This window comes from Carica papaya, chromosome 7 (genome assembly GCF_054855325.1).
Source record: "Carica papaya isolate Zhongbai chromosome 7, ASM5485532v1, whole genome shotgun sequence".
NCBI lineage: Eukaryota > Viridiplantae > Streptophyta > Magnoliopsida > Brassicales > Caricaceae > Carica > Carica papaya.
Genome location: NC_142315.1, coordinates 21,504,103 through 21,527,307, shown reverse-complemented (window position 1 = coordinate 21,527,307; position 23,205 = coordinate 21,504,103). Strand labels below are relative to the sequence as shown.

Here is a 23,205-nt window from a genome sequence, read left to right as displayed (position 1 = left end):
AATAAATTTTAACCAACTAATCTGGAAATAAGAAGTTCCAGATGATCTTTGTTTAATAAAGAACTTTCAAAAATGCAAGTAACAATTCCATATTCCTCTAAAATATAAATGTATTTTGTCGTTTATGGATAGGCAAGTGATTGCATCAGCTTACAAACACGCAGACGTGCTGCATGCGGAACACGTGTGAGGACTTGCCCGTTTTCCATCCTCGTTCCGTCCACGTCAACGCTCCTTTCCCCAACCCGACTTCCTCAATTCCACGTTACTTTTGTTTCCCGGAAACTCCCGTGATAAAACTAAGCACATTCATCCATCGACTATATCAATGGAGTCTGCATTTTGATTCCCTGGTTAGCTATTTAACTAGGTGACCTAAACTGTTGATTCGAGAGGGAAAGAGAAAAGAAAAGAGAGGGAAAAGGAGAACCATGGCAGAAGTTTGGGTAACCATGGATGTCGGGAACGACGGCGTTGCAATAATCGCTATCAGTAATCCTCCTGTTAATGCCCTTGCCATTCCAAGTGAGTTGCTTGTGTTCTTTTTTTTTTCCTTTAAAGTTAAATTTAAAAAATAGATTTTTCTAATTTTGATCTCAAATTTTGGCGAGGAATTATGCAGCGAAATTTCGTTATTATTGGTTGTTGTATGACTTGTTTGAAATCTGGTACTGCAGTTATCGCTGGACTGAAGGAGAAGTTTGATGATGCAGTTAGGAGAAATGATGTTAAGGCTATTGTTTTGACGGGTAAGGTCGATTGAATGTCTCGAGAGCTTTAGTGTCTCTTTTTAGATGATAGCATGTAGAAATTAACACTCTTTTTTTGGGCCTTTTGCTGTTTGATTGATTTTCTGGTGCATCGAACAAGAGTATGTACAGTTTTGGATTTCAAAGTACAAAATGAATTGATCTCAACTTTTAACTTAGCGTCCAGATTAATTTTGGTTATTTACCTTTGGATGAGAAATGACGGAGGATCTCGGAGGCCTTTATTAATAATTGTTAGATTCTGAACTATGCTGACAGTACTTGGTGACTTACCCCTGTTGAAAGAGATAAGCAGTCTGAAACTTGATAAAGGTATTAATGGCATTCGTATTAGTTGCTAGTAGTGGGCTGGTGAGATTTTTATCGGGTTCATATTGTTTATAAATCACAAGCAGACTGGAGGTAATGTAAAAGTACTAAATATTTATGAGAATTAAGTATTAAATTCAGGGAATTTCATGGTAAATTCCAGGTACCTCATCTTGCCTATTGATCTGGACCTTTGTATTTATAAATTTACATGGTAATCGGCAGGAAAAGGAGGGAAGTTTCTGAAACTTGATAAAGGTATTAATGGCATTCGTATTAGTTGCTAGTAGTGGGCTGGTGAGATTTTTATTGGGCTCATATTGTTATAAATCACAAGCAGACTGGAGGTAACGTAAAAGTACTAAATATTTATGAGAATTAAGTATTAAAGTCTGGGAATTTCATGGTAAATTCCAGGTACCTCATCTTGCCTATTGATCTGGGCCTTTGTATTTATAAATTTACATGGTAATCGGCAGGAAAAGGAGGGAAGTTTTCTGGTGGGTTTGATATCAATGTCTTCCAGAAGGTTCACGAGACGGGTCTGTTAGTAACCATGCTCTTAGCTTATTCAGCTATTCACTAGTTTTTGATTTAGTTGCTGGCTTATTTATCTATAATTTGTATTCATTTCCTGACAGGGGACGTGTCACTTATGCCTGATGTATCTGTGGAGCTCTTGTGCAACACCATTGAAGGTCCCAATTTAAATCTCTAAGTCGCTCATACTTCTATTTCAGAAAAAAAAAATCTCTAAGTCTCTTCAAATCATTACGTGGAATTTATTTTGAGAAGGAAACGAATAATTAGATCGATTACAATTTTGTTTATCATTCTTATCACTTGCAAATTATTGATGATGTTTTCCCCTTAACAAAAGATTGCCAGAAACCCGTTGTTGCGGCTGTAGAAGGACTAGCTCTTGGTGGAGGCTTAGAAGTAGCAATGGTTTGTAGTTCCCTTTTGGCAGTCATCTTTTGTAACAATTTCTGTAATTACAATTGCTGGACAGCTACATTATCCATGTAACTATCTTGCAGGGGTGCCTTGCACGCATTGCCACTCCAAAAGTTCTGCTAGGGTTGCCAGAATTGACGCTTGGAGTGATACCAGGGTTTGGAGGTAATTGCTTTTGTTTGCAGTCAGCACAGTCACATTTATGGTGGCTTTTCTTTTAATAATTTTGAACTGAAAGAACAAATAACAATCAATTTTATTTGTTTAGGAACACAACGCCTTCCAAGGCTGGTGGGACTCACAAAGGCCATCGAGATGATGTTGGTAATGATCTCTTCCATGGTTTTTTGTCTATATATGACTCATTTTTCCCATGGACATTTTATAGGGAGGAGGAAGCAGAGGAGAAAAACTCTTTTGAAGTGTATTCATTGTTGAATCAAAAATCTAATTTAAAAAAATTATAGATACAATTTTTTATCATCTAAATCTATTAATTCTTAAGACAAGATTTTTTTTAAATTACAACATGGATAAATAGAAATTTTTTGATATCCTTGTAGGTATCCCTATCCATAATTATCTAGTCTCTAATTATTTCGGAGAAAATCATTTTTTGATAGAGAAAAAATTTTGGATAAAAAATTATTTAGATTGGAGAATTATCAACTTTTGTATTAGAAACAAGGCCGATATTGAGTCGTGGGTTGATATCGATACTGAGAGTAATAAAAATCTTAAGACTAGAGTTAATAATTATCAAATTATTGATGAAGTTAATAAGAAGAAGGATTTTTTTATTTCACAATTCATCAAGATCAAGAAATCAAACCTTCCAATCCAAAAAGTTTCATTTTTGATTGGATAGGAATGAATGAAGAAATACTAAGTCATCTATCAAATCTAGAACTTTGGTTCTTTCCCGAAATTGTCTTACTTTCTAATGCATATAAGATTAAACCGTGGATCATACCAAACAATTTACTTCTTCTTAATTTTAATGAAAATGAAAACGTTAATAAAAGTATCACTGGAAAGAAAAAGGATTTTATATCATCAAATGAAAAATAATTTATTGGATTTGGTGAAGTGATCTATTTAGTAGTTCATTGTTTTGAGTCCTAGGCTCAAAAGTTAAATTCGTTCCTGTTTTGGGTGGTAGGAGTGAGATTATTTCAAAATCCTCTTTCCCTGTGATAACAAAGCAGTCCTTTCATGGGATAATCAATTTCATGATTCAATTTTAGTTGAACGCTTGCTGCAACTTTTTTCTTGGTAACGTGAAATTACTATGCACTTCTAAAAAGGCCTGCTTCTTTTGCATTCATGCACACCATATTACTTTCCCCTTTTAGGTTAGGGGGGTTTCTTGTGTAGATTATGTTTATACATCTCTTTTTTAATTATGTACACGCACAATATTGCGTTGATTGGTTATTTCCTTCTTCTGATTATTCAATTGAATATAAAATTATATTTTGCAGTTATCAAGACCAATAATGTCCGAGGAAGGGAAGAAACTAGGTCTTATTGATGTTATCACATCGTCTGAGGACTTGCTGAAAGTATCTCGTCTATGGGCCTTGGATATTGCAGAGAGACGCAAACCATGGATGCGCTCTCTTCACAAGACAGACAAGATTGGCTCCCTAACTGAAGCACGAGAAGTGTTGAAAGAAGCAAGGAAACAAGTGAAGAAGACAGCGCCACATATGCCTCAACATCATGCATGCCTTGATGTGATTGAGGAAGGCATTGTTCATGGAGGATATAGTGGGGTTCTAAAGGTAATTGTCGTTATGGTCTTGATGTAGTTGTTAGTTGCATAAATTTTCTTGAATATGAGAATGCTGGTGCATTCTTAAGGTAGCATATGATATGCATTTGATAAAGAACAAACAGTACAGGTCAGGATTGAACATAACTAAATACAAAAAACAAAGGTGTTATGTTTTGTTTTAGTAATTGAACAAGACAAGAATGAATAAATAATTACTTCAATACCCTTATGATATTTAAGATTTGATTTGTGTTTTAGGAGTGCTAAATTGAACACGCATTCTTTCAAGTTATAGAATTAAATTAAATTAAATCAATTAGTAAACTAATAAGCAAGAAGTTAGTAAATTAAATAAAATATATTTTTTCACATTATTAATGATTAACTAATAACTAATTAGTAAAAAAAGTTAAGTTTAATTGACTAATAATATCGTGATAAATTAATAAGGTAATTTATTCAACAACCAAATCATTAAATGAAATTAAAATATAATTACATAGTAGAAGCACTATTCTGTACCATCTGTTCTGATGCACCATAACATACCATACCTTTCATCTCCAAAAAAAAGAAGAAAAACCATTATGCCAAACAAGACTGCTAGATCTGTTGGGAAAGGCCAAATCATGGTTTAGTAACCATAACTTGGTTGACTGCACGATGTCTAAGTGAAGATAGCATATAATATCATATGAAAATGAAGATAATTTTGGAATTTCAAGTAATTATGTTCGTTCTTCTGTTTGGTATAAGTGGTACCATGTTTTTTCGGTAAAAAATTTACTGAGAAAACAGATTCTTATGTTGTCCAGTTCCATATTTTTTCTCATGAAAAATAGAATTCAAGAAACTTTTAGATTGCGGTCACATTTTTGGGATGCCAAAAGCTACCTAATACATTCAGTTTATAGTTCTCTTTTACAGACACATGTATATTTAAGGTCTATATCTTTAGTCAGTGCACTAGAATTTTTGGCCATATGCTTGAATGAGCATGTTTGATTTAATAGCTTGCTTCTTGTGATCAGTTCCCATATATTTTGACAGATTGATTTGACTTCCAGGAAGCAAAAGTTTTCAAGGATTTGGTGTTGTTAGACACTTCAAAGGGTCTTGTTCATGCCTTTTTTTCTCAACGTGCCACATCAAAGGTGCAATTCTCATGCTCAGGCATCTCAGCCCCTTTTCTTTTTCTTTCTGTCTTATGGTGATGAAGTAGAGGATTAAGTGGATTTTGATATTGGCGTTCCTGGTATGTAACAACGAATACACATAGGCATTCACATTATCAGAGTTACATTGTTCTTATTAATTATCCTCCTTTTATGGAGTGTTTTCACCATTTAGAAGCAAGCTTCTTTGCTGCACTTGTCTAGTTATCATGTTTGGGGATTTACGATCAGTAGTTGGTTACTAAAAATCATTCTTGAAATTTTTTATCTTTTTTGTAAATAGAGAACTCTTCCATTTAACCTGGAATGTGTTACTTTCATCGAATTGCTTTATTTCCATAGAATATGCTTTCTCATTCCACATCTATGTAGATTATTGTTTCTGTTAGAGTGTTTTAATTTAGTATACAACTGTTAGGATACTACCTCATGTGTTGCCTAGCCTGACTTTTACAGTGGTCTTCCAATAGGAAATGAGGGTTAAAAATGAAGGTTGAGAAGGAAAAGAGAGAAGAGAAGATAAATAGAAGGAGAAATAGGAAGAGAGAGCAGAGAATTTAGAGAGAACGACTGATAATATTAGATTATCATTAGGAATCTTGGTACAAGGTATAGGGTTATGTAGTAAGTGGCACCAACTAGCTCATACATTTGCCAGATTGTGCATAATGACTATCAGGTTGCGCACGGTGGTTCTAATATAACTACCTGATTGAAAACCCTAATTAACTAGCCATATTTCAAACCCTAATACAACTAACTTGACATTGTATTCTTGTCATTCACGATGTCTCTCCCTTCTTTAGTTTGACCTTCTACTCGAGGTCAAGATGTGATAATTGCACCTTGAGAAAGGTACAATTTCCCATGTGGTTTCTTGCCCCAAATTTAACCATTTGACAAGGGCTTGTTTAACCTTCCTTCCCGTATGATGGATGGTCCTTTCTTGGAGGATAAATTAGGCTCCACTAAGGCCTAATCTCATTTGTCACAAGTAGTATCTTGCTTGCAATTTTGGCATTCCCCGGGTATTTTTCAAGTCATGGACATATGGAACACCTGATGAATGCATGTACTCTCTGGTAAGGATAACTTGTAGGTCACTTCTCCAATCTTCTCTACTATTTAATATGGTCTATGGTATTTCATGCCCAATTTGAGCCATTCCCAGATGGCGAGTGATGATTGTGGTAAGGCTAGAGCTTCAACAGGACCCAGTCTCCTTTGTTGAATTTCCTCTTAGACCTTTTAGCATTTGCATAATTCTTCATCATGTTTGAGCTTCCAGCAAGTTTTCCCTTAGCAATTTATCCTTTCCTTCCCTTTCTTTGAGCTATCATTCCAACGTGGCGGCTGCTGTTTGCCATCAATGGTGGAGGAAACCCATAGAGCGCATTGAATGGAATCATCTCGAGGACAGAGTGATATGGTATTATACCACCATTAAGCAAAGCCGAGCCATTTTGTCCATGGTTTCGGCTTCCTGAAGACTACAAATCATTGGTAGTTTTCCACACATTGGTTCACCTATTTTGATTGGTTGTCAGTTGGGGGTCACATGCGTGCTCATCATTTATTCAGTTCCCATCAACCCTAGCAATTCATCTAGAATGTGCTAGTGAATATCTTATTTCGATCAGACAATGGTTTTAGACATTCTGTGCGACTAGCATATGTGATCCATGAAGACTCTTGTAACTCCTTGAAGCAAAAATGGATGAGCCAAGGGCCAAAAGTGGTCATATTTAGCATACTGGTACACTGCTACCATCACTATATCCTTCCCTTCATATTTTGGCACCTCTTCTATAATGTCCATGCTGATGTGAGTTTAAGCTTGTCGGGGGATTAGTAACGGTTGCAATAGTCCTGGGTACAACACATGTTCCCCTTTATACCTCGGGCACTTATCACATTCTTTTACTCAGTTCTCCACATCCTCTTTCATTTTAGGCTATTAAATCCTTGCTTCAGCTTCTCTAGAGTTCTTTGGATGCCAGAGTGACCTCCCAAAGGTTATGGTAGCATTTTAGCAAATTCTCATGCGCCTTTCTTCCCTTACCACCTAGATTCGTCCTCTGTGCCGAAGAATACCATGGCTATAGGTGTTGGATGGCCTCGATTAAAGGAAAATGGATAATTCAATAATTGCCTTCTTGACTTCCACATCTTCATCATAAAATCTTTGCACCTCTTGAATCCATATTGCTACAGTAGTTGAGATCAAGGTCATGAATTTTAATATCTTCTAGAAAGGGTGTCTGCTGCCATGTTCTCCTTTCCTCTTTTGTAATGGATGGTGTAGTTTAAGCCCATAAGCTTGATAATTCCCCTCTTTTGAATTACTGTATGTACATCTTATTCCATCAGATGCTTGATGTTTTGGTGATCTTTCTTATGATGAAGGGCACAACTTCCAAGTAATGTTGCCATTTGGTCATTGCCATTACTATTGTTAGTATTTCCTTCTTGTAAATAGAGAGAGATTGATGTTTGGAGCTCAAGGCCTTGTTTAGGAAGGTTATGGGTCTATCGTCTTGCATAAGCATCACCTTAATTCCTTTTCGACTAGCATTTGTTTCCAGGATAAATGTAATGCGGAATCCATGATCAACATACAACCCTGAACCCACACATACACCATGGATGTGGAACCCATGATTAACTTGCAATCCGAACTCACACATACACTTTTAGCAAAGAAATTTAAATTTTAAATAAACTTTCCCTATTTAACCCACAATTAACCTATAATTTGGAATTAACGTAATTGGGATAAGATAAAAGAATTGATTAAAATACCACAAGGATATTTTGATAAGTTGAAATCAATCCTTGATGTAACTTGAAGGTTGAAGAAAAACCTCCCAAGAAGCAAGGTAGCCATTGGCTACCTTTTGAATAAAGTTGCAGTAAAGTTGAACTAAAATTGCAGTAAAGTTGGCCCATTTATAGATGTAGGCCATGAGACTCCTTATGGAAAAAGACTCCTAAATTAACAATGCTTTCTCATTATAATGCTTATCTTAAGAACTCTGTAAAGACCATAATCTCCACATGATACATTACATGATAAAGGACTCTTTACTCTTGAATTAAATAAGAACCAAATGCAAGGACTCTTTAGTTGATGGAAACCAGCCATGTTTGAAGAAGAGTGCTCGACAATTTTATATCTGTATCTGTACAACTTTCCATTTTTAATTCTTGTATACAAAGAATATCCGGCTTCCATCTATTCATACATCCCCGTATGACTTGTCTGTTTTTCCTATCATTTATACTCCTCACAGTCCATGATATAATTTTAGCAATCATCTAGCATTCATATCACATCCCCCTATCTTCTTTATCTCTCTCCTCCGCCCATCATAATTTATTGAAGATTGAAACCGTTTTAATTCCCTAGGAGTGCCCTCTTCCTGATTCTTCTTCCCCCTTGTTCCAGTGCATTCCGTTCTCTTCTCAACTCTCCTTCTTTCTATTTCGGCAAACAAACTGGCAGTGATGAGTTTTTGAAGGTTTTTTTTTTGGGTTATCTTCAGGCTTTTACTTGAATGTGGTGGTAGTCAAACCTTCAATCAGTCTTGGAAAATGCTGATGCTCCTTGCAACTCATCTAGATGGCTGTCAACTGCTGGAATGGGGACCGTGTTTTTAATAGTAATGGCATTGCGCTTTCTATGGTATACACAGAACTGCCAGCTCCCATCATTCTTTTTTCACTAAAAATACAAGAAACGCGAAAGGAGTGTGGCTATGTGCAATCACCTTGCTGTCAAGAATCACTTAAACCTGCTTTTCAATCTCTGATTTGTGAAAGTAGGAGTACTGTAAGGCTTTCCATTCACCAAGGAGGAACCAGGAATGAGTGATGTAGAGTGACCAAGCTCCAGAGGAGGTGGTAGGGACACTGGATCACTAAACACTGGATCACTAAAAACATTCTCATACTTTTTGATGAGGTTCGATATCTCCTCGTCTAACTCTTACTCTATCTCACTAGATATTGTCAGCCTTGTTGAGTCTCTAGTGATATATTCCATTGAATAAATTAGGTTGCTTGCTCCAACCATTCTCTTTGTATGAGCTTGGAGAGTCCTTTCTCATATATCTTTTCAACAGTCCCCTTTATCTTACTTCCTAAATCATTTACGGTTGCCTTCCTTCCTAATCTTGACTTGCGGTTTATGAAAATCCAACAAAATGGGGCGGTCCTTCTTCCAATTGGCCTCTAGGATGATGTCAAAAAGCCTAAGGTCAAGGACGAAGAATGAATATAGGAAACTCACCTTCTTCATAGTCCATTTCACTTTGGAGGTGCAGTAGTGATTGAGCATCATTTGTCCAATAGCCAACAAAACCTTGATGCGGGTTATTGCAATCAACTGTGTCTCACACTGAGTGCCTACTTTGCTGTCTATGAAGGAAATTTTTTTTTGAAATAAAAAGTATATATATATTAACAAAACATCAAGGGAGTGTCACTCATATACAAAAGATACTTACAATTCCGTAAGGCAGTCAATCACACGCCTAAAATCTTCCACTCGTTACAAATCATGCCCAAGTAAAAGAGACCCAAATAAATGTCGCTATCTATCTCTAATTTTTTTAATATCACTATCCAACCCATCAAAAGCTCTCCTATTTCTTTCTTTTCAAATTACCCAAAATATAGTCAGCGGTATAAGTTTAATAAAACTTTTCTTTATACAAATGCCATCCCAAGCCCAAATCTCCTCCCTCACCAAACCCGCCATAACCCAATTGACCCCAAGGAGACCATAAATCATAGTCCAAATATTTTAAACAGCCGGACACCATAACAACAGGTGATTACATGATCCAGCCTCCAGTTTACTGTCTATGAAGGAATATGAGCAGCCATTGTCAATGTGAATCAGAATTGATTTTGAGTGTAAGGACCTCAAGACATTCATGGTGCAGCCACTCTTGGTTTTCTGTCGCCTGCAATGAGATTTCCCTACTATCTGTTTGCTGCCTCAGCCACTTCCTTCTTTCTCGCCACTTTGGCCTCCGGCTCTTTTTGTTTAGGGGCTTCAATCATAACCAGCTATTTGGTTTTTGCAGTGGTGCCCAAGTTAGTACCTTCCGCCACGTCTATAGCAAGGGCTGTGGGCTTTTTTGGCCTCTGAGCCATTTCAGTTGGTATTATGCAGGATTATAACTTTAGTGAGGCTACCTTGGCCGAAGGTTTGGTATAAGGAGGGTGTTCAATGGTAGGGGGTTTGGTGTTGAGATTAGAGCTAAGCATGTTCATAAGCTAGACTTAGGGTTCTCTTTATTTAATCTGCTCAGTGAAGAAGAAAATAAGCTTCATCTAAGGTGGGTTTACCTTGAGCATGTGCAACCTCAGCTCTTCAAACCTCTCTTGATAGTCTGCTAGTGAATCTTTCTACCTGAGTTTATGAAACTCCACTGTATCAGCTACCCGTTGGACCTCCAACCGTCTGAATATTTCCTTCTCGAATGCTTGCCTAATCTGTGTGGTCCCCGTGCTGTGACTGTCCTCCTTGGAACTATCGATCGGGTTTGTCCCACCAAGTAACAGGGAAGTTCCACTCTTTGATCATCAGGCACCCATACAGTTGGAAATACTTGTTGCAACACCTAAGCCGTGTGCTTGGATTGCTTGCTTTGAGAATTTGGATATCCACTCTAGGATTGTTGTAGCCGATAACCATGCTTATGTTATTGAAGTGTGGCTAGAGCTCCCTGTTTCTTTTCCCTTCAAGTTCGGTAATAACCTTTTTGCTGCGAGGAATATTGTTGGGCTTGTATCAAGGGCAATGTTGGTGGTGCATGGAACGTTTGAGCCGAAGAGGGCTGGTGCATGCTCATAGAATGCCAGCAAGTTCGCTGCTGAATATCAGCTAGTTTGGTGTCAGTGGTGGTGTTGTCCTCAGTCATAAAGTCTTGCATCAGACGTTCCAATTGAGCCACCTTTTGGTTATTTGTCATGGGGGCCTTTCCTTTGTTTTGTGACTCCACCAAGTTCGACTGGCTTTGAAACCAAGTTGTCAAGGTACTGGTTGATGTGTTGCCTAGCCTAACCTTTACAGTGATCTTTTGAGAAGAAGTGAGAGTTAAGAATGAAGGTTGAGAAGGAGAGGAGAGAAGAGAAGATAGGCAGAAAGAGAAATAGGAAGAGAGAGCCGAGAATGTAGAGAGAATGACTGATAATATTAAATTTTCATTAGGAATCATGGTAAAAGGTACAAGATTATATAGTGAGTGGTGCCAATAGGCTGGTACAATTGCCAAACCGTGCATAACGACTCTGTTAGGTCGTACACAGCGGTTCTCCTATTACAAGGAAATTGCAGAAGAAATATTCTAATATAACTGTCTAATTCAAAACCCTAATTAACTAACTTGCTATATTTCAAACCCTAATCCAACTAACTAGACATTGTATTCCCGCCATTCATGACATCAACTTCCTGTCTTATCAGCTTCCTTGATTTTTCTCTTCTTATTTTCACATAAGACTTTTTTTCTTCTTGTGGACATTTATACTTTTGCATTTGTTGGAGGAAAAATTAATATCTGATAGCATTCAGATGCTTCTACTTCTAACTTGTTTATCTTTCACTTTGAAATTTGTGCTACTTGGCCATCTTTCTTGACCATTAACATCTGATTATTGTTAAATCTAATGTGCGTTATTATTTTTAACATTTTGTAGACAATTGACTTTTAATCTCTTCATTAGTATCTCTTCATTAACATATTTTCTACAGGTGCCAAATATTACTGATGTTGGACTCAAACCGAGGCGTATTAAGAAAGTAGCAGTTATTGGTGGAGGTCTAATGGGTTCTGGTATAGCTACAGCTCTTATTCTGAGCAACACACATGTTATTCTCAAGGAAATTAACTCGGAATATCTGCTGAAGGGGGTTAAATCAATTGAAGGTGCTTATGTTGATGCATTTATTTATGAACTATGTGCTTAAGCGATTTACATTGTATAGTGATCTAATATGCTAGCTATCAGATTGGGCTAAGAGGGTTGATTACCATAATCTATGGTGATTTTGGACAAATTTTTTGCCTGCTATAGGGAGATTGTTGTAACAGAATTTCTATAAAGATAATAGGAAGGTATATAATGAGCCAGCTCCATCTCAAGAAAAAACAAATATTTGTAAGGAATTAAGCCTGAATATTTAGATTATTGGTTAGATAGGATAACTGATAATTTTCTCTTCTTGGATTGGTTTGGGGGGGGGGGGGGGGGGGCTGGAGGCTTTTCCAAGAGAGAATACATTATAGAACAATTCCAGAATATTTCTAGGAATCAACCCATGGTGGATGGTGTGGATATTGATCTTTTTGATCTTCTCATTGTAGTTTTGTACATGAAGATATGTCAAACTCAGCTATAAGAAAATTTGTTCTTATCGAGTGCAAATCGTTTGACGTGGTTTGTGAGGGAAAAAGTCTTGATGGATTGCAAATCAATGAGAACGGAAGAGGAAATCGAATCTCCATCGCCCTTAATGAAAGCGAAGTGAAATGGCTTGTGGAGGCACTCAACGACTTTTACTGGCTCAAAGGAGGAGCCACTTGGGCAAAAAAGTTAATAGGTGACACCAGAAAGCTGTTCATCGTTCTTTGTTGGAACAGAAGAGGTAGAATACTCGTATTGTCTGAGGAAAATGGAAGATCGGTGAAACGTATCTTTATCCCTGAAGGATATGAGGCGGGTGGTTGGTAGAGGATGATGAAATCAATATTCGAACTTGCTGAGATCCAGCTGATTAATCCCTTTAAAAATCAAAAACCCAAAGCTGTGCACCCAAACACTTTAGAGCAAACCAAAATTGGCTCCTTTCCCTTATGCTCTGTAATGATACATTGTCCTCAGTGCAGATATGGTTTCAATATCCCAATTCAAGTTGCTGGAAGCAAATCTTACGCTGAGACTCCGACAGAAAACGCTGGCAACTCAGAGCGGGCAATGAAGAAACAATCCGACTTGACCCCTGGTCTTTCAAATTTTGAAATTCAAATGCCCATACTTTGTCAGTCTCAACTTGCCAAACAAAAACGCAACTTGAGCCCAAATTCAACAAAAAAAACCTAGAAAACCCAGATACACTAGGGAGGAGAAAAGAAAATGGGTGGAGCACGTTGGGCCGAGTAAAGAGGCCCGAAAATTTTTGAATACCAGGCGGAAGACCCAAAAAGTTTTAACTTCAGTGGAAACCCAAATCAAAGAACAACCCACCTAAAAAGCAAAGAAAGTCTGAGTCGGGCATCTCTTCAGATAAAAAGCCCACTGACCTCTCCAAACCTAGAAGTCATTTCAAGGAAGATATAGCTATAATCTGCAGTGGAAATGTGTCAATCATCGATTCTCACTTATCCTTCCCTTAACTTGAAGTTTGTCTCCTTGAAGAAAACTTTTTGCCTCCAATTGCGAAAGCCAGATTGGAGATAATCCCGGTTCCAATTCCAGATGAAATACCAAACAACATTGAAGCTATCTCTACATCAGTCAACATTGATGAAGCGTAGTTCTATTCTTCATGGGTGCTACAAAATATTGGCAACATCAGTAGACTCCTTGGTATCTCCTTTGAAGGCCTGGAATCGCAATCGATGACCTTGTTTTCAGCTCTAGAAAGAAGAAATGGCGGAATGTCTCCCATGCCTTCTTAGACCAAGGTTAAGAAAAAACGGCTTGATGGTGGGATAAGAGAACTTAAGAGACTCGAATGCTCTGTTAATTATGAAGGTAGAAGAAAGAAAAGTGAGGAGGCCAAGGGGTATCAATCATCCAACAATGATAGGTAAAATTCTTTCTTGGAATGTGAGGGGTTCAGAGCCTGCCTAGACAGATGGAAGCCTACAATTGTTTGCTTACAAGAAACCAAATTGGATGATATTAATGCTAGAACCATTAACGAAATTTGGCATCAGGATGAAGTCGGCTGGGCATCCCTTTCTGCTAATGGTACGGCGGGTGGCATTCTTGTGATGTGGAACAAAAGCCTCGTTGACTATTGTGAAACTCTAGTTGGGGGCACCACAGTTGCATGTAAGTTTGTTAACTTAAGCAATGGGGTGGAATGGTTTTTTTGGGAGTTTACTGTAGAGCTTCGGAATCCGATAAAGAGTCTCTGTGGAAAGAATTAACTGATTGTCATGTTAAGTGGGGTAATAAGGGTATCATCGGTGGTAATTTTAACATGGTCCTCAAGAGAGAAGAAAGATCCAACAGTCATTTCTCTGTTTCCTGTGCCAACGAATTTCAAGCTTTTGTGAACAAATTCAATATAGTTGATTTACCTTTGAAAGGTGGTAACTGGACTTGGAGTAAACAGAAAGATAATCCTTCTTTCTCCAGAATTGATCAATTCCTTGTCTTCAGTGATCTCATCCTTGAACTCCCGAGTTTAAATCAAAAGGTACTATCTAGACCCACTTCTGATCATTTCCCCATCTTATTAGATTATGATGGGATTCAATGGGGCCCCTGCCCATTCAGAATCGATAACAAATGGTTTAAAAATGGTGAGTTCAGAGATATGATTGCAAATGTTTGGAACTCTATCAACTGTAGAGGCACACCAAGTTTTATTATTGCCACCAAACTCTTTAGACTGAAAGATGAAATTAAATCTTGGACCAAAGAGGTGGGTAAGACTGAGGAAAATGGAATAAATGATTTAATGACTGATCTTGATTTTTTGGAAAACATGGAAGGTACTATTGGCCTCTCTAATGCCGATAGAGAGAGAAGAAATGGACTGAAGCTGGAATTAACTGACAAACTTCACCTTGAGGCCATCTCTTGGAAGCAAAGGCTAGAGAAAAATAGATAAAAGAAATTGATAGAAACACAGTATTTTCATTGTCTTGCTAATTATAAAAGGAGGACAAACTATATTTCTGAACTACTTGTGGATGGTAATAAAATTGAGGGTAATGCGAGAAGCAGCCAGATCACATTTCTTGAATCTTTTTATGGAAGATTTTCCTGCTAGACCTTTTCTTAACAATCTACAGTTTGACAGATTAGACAATTATGCCAATTCCATTCTTGAAGCTGAAATTATTGAATCAGATATTCTGGATTGTCTCAGAGACTGTGATGGTGATAAATCCCCTGCCCCAGATGGTTTTAATATTAAATTTTTTCAAGAATTATGAGAAATAGTGAAAGGTGATATTATGGGTTTCTTTAAAGATTTTCATAACAACGCTTCCTTTATTAGATTAATTAATTCAACATTTATTGTTCTGATTCCAAAAAAGAAAAATGCTATAAATTTAAAGGACTTTAAACCGATCAGCTTATATTAGCAGCCTTTACAAACTTCTCTCCAATGTGCTTGCTAACAGACATTCCAAAGTTCTTAGCCGGATTATTAGTCAAAATCAATAGGCTTTTGTGCATGACAGACAAATCACAGATGCTATTCTTATCGCCAAAGAAGTTGTTGATGATGTTACAAGAAAAAAGGGCAATGGTTTGATTTGTAAGCTAGATATGGAAAAGGCTTTTGATCATGTATCTTGAAATTTCAATGATCACGTGCTTGATAACTTGGGCTTTTTAGTGGGAAATGGAGAAGTTGGATAAATATGTGCATCACTTCACCAACTTTTGCTGTTTTGATAAATGGTGGACCTTTCAAATTCTTCAAGGCTGCTAGGGGTTTAAGGCAAGGTGATCCATTATCTCCACTTCTTTTTATTATTGTAATGGAAGCACTCAACAAGTTTATTGACAAGATTAGTAATTTGGGGCTGTTCTAGGGCATCACAATAGGGAACCAAAATAAAAAGACAGAAATTACACATTTTTTCTTCGCTGACGATACTCTCTCCTTTGTAGAGCAGATATTGATAACTTACTTCATTTGAGGTGCATCTTATTATGCTTTCAAGCAATATCGGGTTTAACGATAAACCTTGATAAATATGAGCTTATTGATCTGGGTATGCATAGTTCAAATCATATACTTGCCGACATTTCTCCTAATTTTGCTGCTGTCATGGGTTGCAGATCCTCTCAACTTCCGATTAAATATCTGGAAGTCCCTTTGGACAGTATCATAAAGATACGAGAAGCTGGGAACCCGTTGTTGAGTTATTCCAAAACAGATTAGCTGGATGGAAAAGTAAATATTTGTCAAAGGGTGGGAGACTAACACTTACAAAAAGTACCCTCTCCAATCTTCCCATCTATTACTTATCGGTTTTAACCATTTTTAAGAAAACGGCCAAAAAATTGGAAACTATTCAATGTCATTTTCTTTGGGATGATTATGATAATAGCCGTAAATTTCATTTGGTTAATTGGAACGAGGTAAAGAAACCAGTTGCTGCTAGTGGATTGGGGCTGAAATCCATAGTAACTCTTAATATATCTCTTCACGGTAAATAGATCTGGAAGTATTTTTGTGAACATAACAAACTCTGGAAGGAGGTTGTAGACTGTAAGTGATTTGGTAATAACTGTCCTGATCTTATTGACTTGGACAAATCTGTTTTTGGAAAAAGATTATGGAAATTTATAATGCGCAGTTTAGATTCTGCTCTTAATGGTTCTAATTGGAAAGTAGGCAACGGAAACACTATCCTTTTTTAGAAGGATAGATGGTGCAGTATGGAATCTTTTCAGAATCGCTTCCCTCACATTTATGTCATTGCCAAGAACAGAAATTGACTAATCAGGAATGTATATGAGGATAATTATTGAAATGTGGAGATAACTAGAAACTTATAGGACTGGGAAGTGCAGGAATATGAAAGTCTTCTCCAACTTTTAGCTACCATTAATCTTAATTCTAGTGAAGATCGTCTTTTTTGTAAAGCAAATAGAAATGGTGGATTTTCTGTCAAGTCATTCGATAAACTTCTTTTGAATGGCTAACAAATGCCCTTTGTGCACGCTGAACACTGAAACTACTAATCATCTAGCTTTGGAATATGATTTATAACTTTCTTGGCGTTCAATTAGTTATAGTTGAGACTGTTTCCCAAGAACTTTTAGCTTGGGAAGGAATTATTACGAAGCACAAATATCACAAATTTATCCCTCCATCTATTATTTGGGTGATTCGGAATGAAAGGAACAAAAAAGTATTTGAAGTAGATATACTGATTTTAATACTATTAAGGATAGATGGCTACATTTTTTTGGTTTTACTATTCTTGGCCACAATTTAGATAGTTTAGAGGATTTGAGATCTATTGTTGATATTATTACGGATCTGTAAATTCTTCTCTATCTTTGTACATGGGTTGCGCCCCTCTGGCACTCTACCTTTAATATATTTTCTCCTACTTTTATCTCAAAAAAAAATGTTAACTTCCCAACCCCCCTCCGTATAATATGAGAAAAACTTATGAATGTACCTGTTTTGACAGCAAATGTTCAAGGCTTAGTGTCTAGAGGAAAATTGACACGGGATAAGGCAGAGAAAGCTCTCTCAATGCTAAAAGGAGTAACTGACTATTCAGAATTTAACGATGTGGACATGGTCATAGAGGTGGGGAGTCTTAACCTCACCATCACAGAATTTAAGCTTTATAAAATTTCCACAAATGTGATTGTTGCGATTTTATCTTCTAATGAATAAACTATGGTATTGAAAGATTCTGAAAGGGAAAACCTGGTGTAATACACATTTGATGCTCCACTCCTTTTAAAGGATTTTGCTTGGTTATTCCCTTTTTGCAGGCTGTCATTGAAAATGTTCCGTTGAAACAAAAAATATTTAGTGAGATTGAAAAGATCTGCCCTCCCCACTGCCTTTTGGCGACGAACACATCTACCATTGACCTCAATCTAGTCGGGGAAAAGACCAATGCAAAAGATCGCATAATTGGGGCCCATTTTTTCAGGTTTTTTAACTAATTAGTCTTCTCCTTGCTGCAGTGTTATTGCTCTTAACTATTATATCAGATCTTTTACATAACTAATTGAATAAAGGTATTATGGAGCCTTTTCATTTACCTTGTTTACATCTACTTATTACTTGTTTGAATATGTAAGTGCGCAAAAATCGCTGTTAATAGGAATTTTTTGGACCTAGACACTGTTAAGGCAACAACTGTTAATATGATCACCTGCTTCTATTTATGCAGTTTGAAGTAATCGCTTGCTTCATTGATTTTCCTTGATCATGCATGTCCTACTATGTTCTCCGTGTAACTAATATGCTGTGTGAATAGTCTTCACATCTTTTAAGGTTTTATCGGTCATTCTGTATCAGAGAATACTGGTAATGGATAAGACCTTTTTTGGATCTTTTGATAGTAGCTTCCATTTCTAGATTCTTTTGAAAGAAGGTTACTGTTTATAGATCTTTGCTAGTAGGTGTTAAACATGTCATGCTTTACCATCTCCCATATAGGAGACACAAGGTTATGATTTGTGTTATGCTTTAGCTAGCTGGGGGTTTTATCCTGGTGGTTTACTCGAAGGGTCATACTTTCCTGTGGTAAAAACTTTATAATCAAATCATATATGTAAAATGTAATCTTTTAAGATGAGAGTTGCTTGACTTATAAAATTTACATTACAGTGGAGTATATGTTGTTTTGCATATTTTGTTTGATTGCACTATTTTATGAACAGTCCAGCTCATGTGATGCCTCTTCTGGAGATTGTGCGTACAGACAAAACTTCTGCTCAAGTAATTCTAGATCTAATGACAGTTGGAAAAACCATAAAGAAGGTTCCTGTTGTGGTTGGTAATTGCACTGGCTTTGCAGTCAATCGGACATTCTTCCCTTACTCCCAAAGTGCACACCTTTTGATCAACCTAGGTGTTGATGTGTTCAGAATTGACCGGGTGATCAGCAGTTTCGGCTTCCCTGTTGGTCCTTTTATGTAAACTTCTTCTCCTAGTGCCGTTTTTACATTGAATAATTTTGTCTTAATTTGATACTAGGTTATCTTTTGTCATTAACTAAAAGAGGAACGAATATGATTGGGGGGAATTATTCCTGTAATATATGTTCTTTCTCCAATTCCTTCAGTTGAAAATCATTTTTCCTATCCATCACTGTTACTGAGTATAATTATCCAAATTCAAGCAGCTTATGGAGTCTAACTTTTTTTTTTTTTTTTTAAGTAGAAAGTATTCGGCAGCTTATGGAGCCTAATTTTATGTTAGAGAATCATGCTTCTAATTTCAACAAGAGCTATTTTAGTTGTACTTGGAAAGGGAGATTCACTTCATGATGTTTATTAAATTGTTATTTTGTTGCTATTATGTTAGTTTTATTTTTATCTTTGTCCACTTCTAAGTGAGGTGAAACTTTCAAAATTTTAGTTATAGTGCACTGATTAAAATCATTTGGTACAGATCATAACTTCTTTTATTTAGAATCAGAACATTGCTATACATCATGATGCCTTCAGTGATTTTAGTTGGATGCTTTTTCATGGTGTATGATGCCTATAGGTTTCTTAATTTGATTATGAAGCTGGATTTAATAGGTATCAACAATACGATGATTTAGTAGTTAAAACTAGTGTTCTACTTGAAAATCACAAGTTCAAACTCGCTAAAGTTGTAAAACTCGTCACTTTATAGTTGTATTATGTTTGGCGGTGACCAACTTATAATGCTTGATTCAATGGGATCAATGACTTATTTCACTAGTATGTTGGTAACGTTGAGGTGATCAAGTTGAATTAAGTTCCAATGAGTCTATTACATTTTTGAATAAAATGGACGTTTTGTAACAGTTAGGTTTCCTTAGATGGGATAGTCACAGTAGGTTAAAAAAAATCCGACCTAGCTTTTTTTATTGTAAGAAAAAAGCTGGATTTATAGGTGCTCTCTCTTTAAGCCTTCAAGCACTTTCCATTGAGAAAACCTCAAAACTAAACTATAAACAATCAAGACATTATTGACTGCTCAGACTCCTATTAATACATTGTCTTTGGTGGATTCCAAATTATTTCTGATCAATTCTTCTTTTCTTTGGGTCTGTTTTCAGGCTTCAGGACTTAGCTGGGTATGGGGTAGCCTTAGCAGTTGCAAAAGAATTTGCTAATGCATTCTCAGGTCGCACATTTGGTTCTCCAGTGGTTGAACTCTTGGTGAAAAATGGGAGGAATGGTACGAAGGGCTTTTCTTCTCTATTTGCATGCGAATGAATTCTTTTTTATCCTTCTTTTTTTAGGTATTGCTGGTGTACACTTTAATGTCCCTGATCTCTTCACCATATGAAATTTTGGAATTCAGGCAAGAACAATGGAAAAGGATACTACATCTATGAAAAGGGAAGCAAGCCAAAGCCTGATCCTTCGGTTCTACCAATTATTGAGGAGTCTAGACGGCTTACTAATATCATGCCTGGTGGGAAGGTAATGGTTCTCAAATGTGAGAAGGGAGTTCTATTGGCAGGAAAAATTTAATCGGCATCATTCATGTGGATCCATCGTAGGAATTTTTCTAGTATGCAATATAATAGAAAAATGGCTTATTTTGTGGTTGCAAATGAAGAACAACTAACTTATTTTTGTTGGATTTTTCTTTTGGCAGCCTATATCAGTTTCAGACACAGAGATTTTGGAGATGATATTGTTTCCTGTGGTAAATGAGGCATGTCGGGTTCTGGATGAAGGAGTCGTTGTTCGGTCCTCAGACCTTGATATTGCATCTATACTTGGAATGAGCTTCCCTTCTTACCGGTGAAGTTTCATTCCAAGTTTCATTTTTATGTTCCTCACAATGACCTTCAAGAGTCATTCTTTTCAATAATTCTTCTCATGCATGGGCAAAATGTTTTAGTTAGTTTGCATGAGAATTTGGTCCTTGGATCTGTAACCAACTTAGTGAGCATTTTTTTTGTTCTGCCTTCATGCTCTTCAAGGTATGATTCCATTTCTTGATTTCCTCTTGCGTGCTAGAAATAAGTTTCATTATGAGTCTTGTCGTGGAAAATTGACATCTATTTCATGTTCTAACTTATGCTGAAGTCTCCTCTGCTTCTTATACACTTGTAGACAGACACTAGATTGGACATATATTTAAGTTGTGATGGAAAGACTATTCTTTTAATCTGTATGCCACTGAACTATCCAAGTTACCTGGACTGTTTGTGGAAAATAAACAATTTAGCTATTTGGAAATTCATTTCCTCACGGTAATCCATTTTTCTGTGGCAGTGGTGGAATCATTTTCTGGGCAGATATGGTTGGGGCTGAACATGTATACAAGTGTCTTAAGAAATGGTCAGAAGCTTATGGTAATTTCTTTAAACCATCAAGGTTTTTGGAAGAGAGAGCATTGAAAGGCATTCCGTTGGTAAGAACTTATTCTTAATTTATTTGTTCTATTTTCATGTTCGAAAATCGTTGGATATATTCTTCAGTGCACTACTTTTCACAAAAATATCAATCTTTATTCGAGGAGATCTAAAAGAGAAAAGAAAGAAGATCCAGCCATTTTCGCTTTAACCAAGAGGTTATCCGAAAGCAGTAGATGCTGATTTATTTAATGTGAGGATAAACAAGTGACTGAATTTGTTAAGAAAAAGAAAATTCCAAGTTAGCACAGTTGTTTCTTAAACTATATTGGTATATAGTAAGTATAGTGCTTATTATATCACCAAATGTTAAGATTTTAATTAAGTAATCAGATAAATCATGTCAGACGATTTATTATTTGAGATTGAGTTGTGGTTTATTTTGGTTAAAATATTTAGTTCTATGTGAAAGAGGTGGTACCGAACTTACTAATTTGATTATTTTTTTGGGCAGACACGAAAATAATTTGCAATTTGGAGATGGAACACTTAAAAAGAGCTTTTAAAACTTTTCTTTTTTCCTTCAGACTTTTCTGGTTCTGGTTCCCTGAGACCGGAAAAATATCTTTTGCTCATTATGGTATTTCAGTTCTGTGTCCGCTTTCCTGTGTTTTGAAATATCTTTGAGTCGTTAACTGAGCATTATTTGCTTTATTTTGATTCTGAGAATATTAGATATACCTTTTTAAGTGATTTTCTTCTCTACCCTCTCACTCTGTAAGTTAGAACAAAGTTTATAGAAAATGTCATAACATTCACTTTGCTTGCAGAGTGCACCAGCGCCATCTTCAACCTCAAGGTCGCGACTCTAGGTGCCAAGTTTCTCGTTCACCCAAATTATCTGAAGTATGCTTTGATGCTGCAGCGGTATTCTGAAGATATCGGTTGGTGTTTACGTATTGTTGTTAGCACTGAGGAAACAATAATGATTTTCTTTTTCTCTTTCTCAAGAAATCGATAAGTCAACTTTCTAATAGTTATAAGTCGTTAAAATGATCCTCAAGAGAATAATCAAGAGAATAATATTTTAGTGTATTATAATTCAACAGTTATAAATATCAACATTATTGAGTTTCCTTCAAATTCAAGCATTATAGAATAAGACTAAAAATAAAGTATGAAGATAATAATTTGAATAAGAATTATGTTATAGACTAAGTTAATTGTATAGTTAATTCAAATTATGCGTTTTTATGATTTCTTTATTAATAGGTAGGAATATGAAGTTATAATTGTAGAATCTAATATATGAATAGTGTAAAATAAATTATTAGTTCTTAAAATTTAGTATTCCATATATTTTTTTGTTAATACTTTTTCTGTTATTTAGTTATTGATTTTTTTATTTGTTATAAATGTTCAATTTTTATAAATTTTTTAAAAGAAAAAAGTTAAAATAGTTATATTATATTCTAATATTTAAAAAATAATTTTTGATTAATTAATTAAATTGATAAAAACAAAAAATAAGTTTAATATTATTATTAATTTAATTAATTAATTAAAATTATTTTAAAACATACAGATTTAATTATTTAATTTTTTTTTTGTAAATGTCTGAACTAAAATAAAAGGATTTATTATCTAAATGTGAAAGTAAATAATAAAATTAGGGTTTACATTTCTTACACAGTAAATTGAAATGTTCAATAGAGTTACGGAAATGCGTATTTTATATTAGTTCACAAGAAAATTTAAACGATAATTAAAAATAAATAAATATTTATTTTAAGGGAATAAAATCTACTAGCACTTGAACAGAATCTGGGAGTTGAATTATTCACAATTCTCTTACTGATCGGGATTTGGATCTAGATCTTATTAATCTGAAATGATTAATAAAAGGGTGAGCTATACTAAACCCAATAAGGATATTACACTAATAACTGATACAGAAAATC

At 35.8% G+C, this 23,205-nt stretch overlaps 1 protein-coding gene across 5 annotated transcripts; it reads left to right on the top strand.

Annotated features, from left to right (window-relative positions):
* The first annotated feature begins 225 nt into the window (after positions 1-225).
* On the top strand, positions 226-22,387 carry AIM1 (Enoyl-CoA hydratase/isomerase family). Of its 5 annotated transcripts, XM_088208095.1 has the most exons (19): positions 228-525; positions 678-749; positions 1,305-1,337; positions 1,497-1,625; positions 1,721-1,777; positions 1,960-2,027; positions 2,120-2,201; positions 2,305-2,360; positions 3,521-3,823; positions 4,884-4,970; positions 11,758-11,932; positions 17,405-17,526; positions 17,718-17,881; positions 18,618-18,872; positions 19,991-20,112; positions 20,239-20,360; positions 20,539-20,687; positions 21,165-21,303; positions 22,075-22,387. In XM_088208095.1, exons 1-19 carry the CDS (start codon positions 432-434, stop codon positions 22,114-22,116), a joined length of 2,271 nt encoding a protein of 756 aa, XP_088064221.1. In that variant the 5' UTR covers positions 228-431; the 3' UTR covers positions 22,117-22,387. The 5 variants fall into 5 exon arrangements, with proteins under 5 accessions (XP_088064224.1, XP_088064221.1, XP_088064222.1 ...); XM_088208098.1 differs by lacking the exon at positions 18,618-18,872 and having other exon boundaries at positions 226-525; XM_088208096.1 differs by lacking the exon at positions 1,305-1,337.
* The last annotated feature ends 818 nt before the right edge of the window (positions 22,388-23,205 follow it).

Coding starts and splice junctions, on each gene's coding strand:
- AIM1 (XM_088208095.1), top strand. CDS start 432: ATGGCAGAAGTTTGGGTAACCATGGATGTCGGGAACGACGGCGTTGCA. Junction 17,527..17,717: donor ATGTGGACATGGTCATAGAG/GTGGGGAGTCTT, acceptor CCCTTTTTGCAG/GCTGTCATTGAAAATGTTCC. Junction 18,873..19,990: donor TTCCCTGTTGGTCCTTTTAT/GTAAACTTCTTC, acceptor GTCTGTTTTCAG/GCTTCAGGACTTAGCTGGGT.